Below are 6,408 nucleotides of genomic sequence, written 5' to 3'. Positions count from 1 at the left end.
CGTGTCGTTTTCTTGGTACACTGTATTTTGTTCCGTTGGCATTACATCGCCTTATGTATGTTTGAGGAAGATTATAGAATAAAATATCAACATCTAAAATAAAAAAGAAATAAAATATGAAAATACTTTCCATGATGGATCTAATGATACAAGTTTGGAAGAGTAGATGTTGATACTTTTTTTTTAAAATTTGGTCAAACAAGCAAGTGTTTGACTTCCAAAAAACTAATACACCTTATATTGCTGGGAACATCTATGAATGCAAATCCCATAGTATATTTTTTTAGGCATATAACATATACTCCCTCCGTCCGGAATTACTTGTCGCGCAAATGTATAAAACTGGATGTATCTAGAACTAAAATACATCTAGATACATCCATTCCTGTGACAAGTATTTCCAGACGGAGGGAGTATCAACTTAGTTAAACTATTCTCCAAAGTTTCACTCAATATATGAGAGGTCTCGTATAGGGGAGTAGAGAGAGTACACTCCTTTTATTTTGCGAGGGAGATAAAGAGTACACTCTTAGTACACTCTAACAAGTTGGTGCTGTTGGTTGGACAATAGGTTTTTGGTTCCAGTTGGCATTACACATGTAATCCCGTTTGACCTACCAGTTTTTGCGTATTTGACATTTGGGTTACCAACTTGGCCTACTAATTGCTAGATTATAAACCAAGTGCAGCGTTTCATTCAAACGTTTCTAACAAAAAAAAAAGAATATCCTTCAAATGATTAAGGAGAACATAGCTAAACATCAGGTTGTAAATACCATTGAAGAACAAGGACTCAAACGCAATAGGGCGAGCAAAGAAGGAGCGAAAAGGAAACGGAACCATCACTTCAACGCCCCACTCGATCCAGTCAAAACCCCGCGCTCAACGTGCAAGATGTGCGGCTCAACTGCCCTCCCCGTCCCTTTCCAATTAGCCAACACGTCTCGCGAGAAAACGTTGTGCCGCGTCATTTTTCCCACACACACTAGCTATATATATATAAGCTCGCGCCCCAATCCTAAACACAGAAAACTCCACCTTCCTCTCGATCGCTGCTCATCTCTCTCGCCCATCATCCGTCTCTCTCATCATCAATTCAGCACGTCGAAGCAAGTTAGCAAGTACGATCAGCACACCCGCTAGCTAGCTAGTCGGTCGATCAGCAATGACGATACGCCTCCCGGTGTCTAACGCTTGCCCGGCTGGGATCTACGCTAGTCCGCAGCGCCAGCAGCGTGGCCACGCCTCGACGTCGACGACGTCCACCGCCGGCGCCGTTGCCGCGGTTGCCGCGCCACCTTCGACTTTCGCCCCCCAGACGACGCGGCTCTCGGCGCCGTCGACCATCGCGGTGAACACCAGGCACGCGGCCCCGGTGGCTCCGGTCTTCGCGCCGGCGAGGAGAAATGGTGACAAGACGACGCTGGCGAGCATGTGGCGGGAGATCCAGGGCGAAGGCGACTGGGCCGGCCTGGTGGAACCGCTGCACCCGCTCCTCCGCGCCGAGATCGTTCGCTACGGCGAGCTCGTGGCGGCGACGTACAAGGCGTTCGACCTAGACGCCGGCTCCAAGCGGTACCTCAACTGTAAGTACGGCAAGGCGCGGATGCTCGAGGAGGTCGGCATGGCCGGCGCCGGGTACGCCGTCACGAGGTACATTTACGCCGCGCCGGACGTCTCCCTCCCTGGCGTCGCGGGGGCTTGCCCGAGCCGGTGGGTTGGGTACGTGGCGGTGGCGTCGGACGATACCGCGCGCCGGCTCGGCCGCCGGGACATCGTCGTGTCGTTCCGGGGTACGGTGACAGGGTCGGAGTGGGTGGCCAACATGATGAGCTCGCTCGCGCCGGCGCGGTTCGACCCGGCGGATCCTCGGCCGGACGTGAAGGTCGAGTCCGGATTCCTGTCCGTGTACACATCGGACGACGGCGCCGGCAGGTTTACCTGCGGCAGCTGCCGGAACCAGCTCCTCTCCGAGGTGACACGGCTCATGAAACAATATAAGCACGAGGACGTGAGCATCACGCTGGCCGGACACAGCATGGGCAGCTCCCTCGCCCTCCTCCTTGGCTACGACCTCGCTGAGCTCGGCCTGAATCGCGACGCAAGGGGCGACCATGTGCCGATCACCGTCTACTCCTTCGCCGGCCCAAGGGTTGGGAACATGGGGTTCAAGAACCGGTGTGACGAGCTAGGAGTGAAGGTTCTGAGAGTGGTGAATGTGAACGATCCAATCACAAAGCTGCCCGGCATCTTCTTGAATGAGAAATCTAGAGTTTTGGGAGGCAGGTTAGAGCTTCCATGGAGCTGTGCATGCTACACACATATTGGCGTTGAGCTTGCCCTAGACTTCTTCAAGGCAAGAGACCCTGCGTGTGTGCATGACTTGGAAGCTTACCTAGGCTTCCTCAAGTGCCTAAAGGTGGCAAAGGTTAAAAAACAAGGGGTGGAGCTGGCACGCAAAGCAAGAAAATTCGATCTACGACAAAGTTTTGATGCTGCTTGGAGGTGGCAAATGACTGCAATTCAAGTTAGTGACTTGGTGCAATCCCTAGGGATTTAGATTCATATACGGGGTCAGTTTCCATTCCCATGATTTTTGAGGGAAAGGAAATTAAGATACCCCTGTAGATTGACATTTTTGTGTGGTAAATAACACAATGAAGAGTGCAGATACTAGTCGGAATAGTACAAGTTAACCGGAAAGACAAGAGAGACTAATTATACTGAGATATGTTTCTTGTTTATTTCCTGAGCAAGCCAACAATTAATTTTTTTTCGAGAAACACCTGTAATGTTACATGTACACTGGTTTGCATCTAAGATCCAATAATAAAAACAAAATAACTTCTATAACTAAGAATTGCAATGAAATATCTTGGAAACACCTTCTTTGCGATATCAATCTCTGCTACAAGAAACCCTCCAAAGACTTCCGTAAACGGGATGTAATTAAACTGGAGCAAGGATGTTGTCACTCTTTCACCCACAAGAACATTATCAATATTGGTTTTTGAAGCACCTTGAGTCTCCCTTCCAAAAAGATGGGAAGCCTTGATCGGAGAATGTACTTGGGCCAGGGACGACCCCCTAGAAGAGCATGCCGTCGAATCACAATATATTCACCATGATGTTGATGAAAGATTTCACCATCACAAAAAATCAATCCAACAAAAAAAAGCTTGACACGTCAATATAACTCATCAAATCCGAATAATCGGACCGACGAGGACAGAAAACTCTCTAACCTCATGGTACCGCCACAAGAACAAGAATAATTTTATTCTCACAACTAGACATTGACAAAGAACATAGAACTATTGAATATGTGATGTACCCTCACCTCTGAGTGCCAAGATGGCAGCCAGAGGCGTGTGGACAAAAAAATCCCTCGCAGTGGCGGCAACGCTAGCTGATGTTGTTGCAACCCTCCACTTGCCAACAACTGATAATCTTATCGGCCAGTGTGATCACCATAGTGATACCCATAAGAGGAGAGACCATACATAAACACTACTATAGAATACCTCATCACTGAGGCAATGACAAGTAGTTGGCGCGTCAACAGAGACGATAAAACTCTAACGGGCATGCTTGTTGGTGACCACCCTTACATGGTGCGTCGGAAAGCTAGATGTAGCAGTCAAGAAATATGATTATGGGGGGCCCATTAATGATGATAAAATCTACTATGGGTTGGCTCGTCAGTACTATAAGTAACAGGGGGCACGGAATTGTCACCACTAACACAGTGGTATATGTAGTTTTGTAAATCCAATAGTACATAATAGGGCATTGAAGGCGATTCTTGGGAAAACCTATGTTGTGATTTTGCATTCCGCTTGTAGCCAACAGTCGCTAATACTCATGCTATTGAAGGCGGTTTCAGAATCGTCTCTAGTACCAAACGTCACAAACAGTTTCTCCAAAGGGCCCGCTTCTAATACTTAAGATGTCCATGCGGGTCGTGCTAAAGAAGTGCCCAAAGTAGTTCTGAATTCTCAGTTATGTGTATTGCTGAAACACCTGCATTTTTAGCTCTGGGATGGCCTTTCATTTCTGTTTTGGAGCCAACCCCACAATTGAAATATATGTAGGTTTAATAATTGTAGCTAGTTCTATCACATATCTTCGTATTTGTTAATTCAAAGCAATATATATATGAGAAATTTTCAACAGTTCCAACTTCCAAACCAAAGTTTTCAAATCTAAAGAGTTATACATAGAAAACCTTGTGTATCTTTGTCTCGAGTAGTCTATCAATCTTGCATCTTCTTGTCACTTTTTGTTTCAAACCTTGGCTGAGAAATATTCTTGATATTGGGTATACCTCCAACATGCAAAAATTATTTGGGAATCGAAATATAAACATGAATATACATCAATTGAATGATGCAAGTTTGAAATTGTTATACATTTGCATTGTGGAGCTTGTGCTCTACTTCTAAATCTCTCGTGATATGCTTATCGTATGCACATTACAATAGATTTGGTTTTAATTCTTTTGAAGTAATGATTTATAGAGTGCACTTTTACACTGAAAAAGTGCCATAAAATCTGTTGAAATAATGCCATGGTATGGTACGCCAAACAATGTTTTGTCTTCTCTTAACATTTGGAATATTAGACGTGTGTAAATTGTTTACAAATGTATTCTAAATTAGATAAGTGTTACTTTGTTGGCTATGCTAAATTGCGGGTTATTCCTCCATCACTATACTGAGGCAAAGTGTTTGTCACATAGAGCGGTATATTTTGAAGAAAACGTTTCCTAAAAAAAGGCGATTGGGAGGATTAGTTCAGCTCGACGAGATAACATAATCTTTGCCGTCAGATCGAAGGAAAGAAACATAGGACGTAACCTAGAGTTTCCTATGACTGATACGGAAGCCTCTACATGAGATGTACATACATTGGACGAACCCGTAGTTGAACTACGTAGGCAAAACTCGTGCAAACATTTAAGGTATACAAACGAAATATTATTTTTAGACAACGATGCACCTACGATACACAAGGAAGCGTTCATGGGCCCTCACTCTGAAATTTGCATGATGCCAAAATAATTTGTGATGATATCCATATGAATAATTCAAGATTAGATCTTGGTAAACCATTCGGAAGACTCAAATCGTGATTTTTGTGAGAAAACCATATTCAAGTTAGTGAATATCATAATTTGGTGCTTCAAAAGGTGTGAGCAGGTGTGCGGAGTCGGAGCCCACATGTTAGCCCAGTGGGTCGAGTGTTCGCCCACTTCATTTTCTTCGCCTTTAGAGAGAAATCTATGTCCACCCCAGCAACAAAATGTAGTGTGGGAATCTATCCTGAAAGAGAGATGATGTAGTCCTCTATGAAAATATTTGGTTCGCCAAAAAATTGGCTTTATCAGGCCACCATGAGCCCCTACATCTTCCTTGAAGTCACAGAGTTGAGATAGAACAACTTTGCCTTTGACTGCTTTGCTGTTGTCTCGCCATAGCAATGTTGAAAGTCGGTTCGAACTATACTTGAAACTAATACATATTTCAATTATGAGATATGATAAATTGTCTGTCATGGAAACGAGCCTAATAATAGAGGTTAGGGGTATGTAAGGAGAGGGCAGATTCCTAGCTATGGCGAGATTGTACACACGAATGTATGAATTCAAGCCCCTCTCGTGGAGGTAACAGCCATACGTCTCAGTGCTCAGGAGCTTCTATCGTGTGGAATGTGTAGGTTACAAGGGGTGCGAACCCTTGTGCCAGAGGGGAGGGGTGACTTATCTTGAGTGCGTTGCCCCTCATGAATACTTGGCAACCAAGGGTTCACTTGTGGTAATAAAGGTGAACGTTACTCATAATGTATGTAATAAATGCTACTTATGGCGACTGATACGTCTCAAATGTATCTATAATTTTTTATGGTTTCACACTGTTATCTTGTCTTCTTTGGTTGTTTTATGTACCTTTTATATCTTTTTTGGGACTAACTTATTAACTCAGTGCCAAGTGCCAGTTCCTATTTTTCCGTGTTTTTGACTCTTTTCAGATCTGATTTTGGAACGGAATTCAAACGGAAGAAAAACCCCGAAATGATTTTTTCCCGGACGGAAGAAGATCAGGGGGCCTTTGGGCCAAGCCAGGTGGGCTCCAGGAAGCCCACAAGCCCCGACCCCGCCACCAGGGGGGAGGCGGCGGTGGGAAGGCTTGTGGCCTTCCTGGCCGCCCCCTGACCTAGATCTTTGGCCTACAAATTCCCAAATATTCCGCAAAAAATCAGGGAGCCTCGAAAATACTTTTCCGCCGCCGCAAGCTTCCGTTTCCGCGAGATCTCATCTGGAGACCCTTCCCGGCGCCCTGCCGGAGGGGACTTTGGAGTTGGAGGGCTCCTTCATCATCATCATCGCCCCTCCAATGACTCATGAGT

General features: G+C 45.3%; 1 protein-coding gene across 1 annotated transcript; it reads left to right on the top strand.

Annotated features, from left to right (window-relative positions):
- Nucleotides 1–1,043: 1,043 nt before the first annotated feature.
- LOC123451123 (phospholipase A1 EG1, chloroplastic/mitochondrial-like) lies at nt 1,044–2,753 on the top strand. Its single transcript, XM_045128133.1, has one exon. It carries the CDS (start codon nt 1,166–1,168, stop codon nt 2,558–2,560), a length of 1,395 nt encoding a protein of 464 aa, XP_044984068.1. The 5' UTR covers nt 1,044–1,165; the 3' UTR covers nt 2,561–2,753.
- The last annotated feature ends 3,655 nt before the right edge of the window (nt 2,754–6,408 follow it).

This window comes from Hordeum vulgare, chromosome 4H, assembly GCF_904849725.1.
Source record: "Hordeum vulgare subsp. vulgare chromosome 4H, MorexV3_pseudomolecules_assembly, whole genome shotgun sequence".
NCBI classification, from domain to species: Eukaryota; Viridiplantae; Streptophyta; class Magnoliopsida; order Poales; family Poaceae; genus Hordeum; species Hordeum vulgare.
This window is presented reverse-complemented; position numbering and strand designations above follow the sequence as displayed.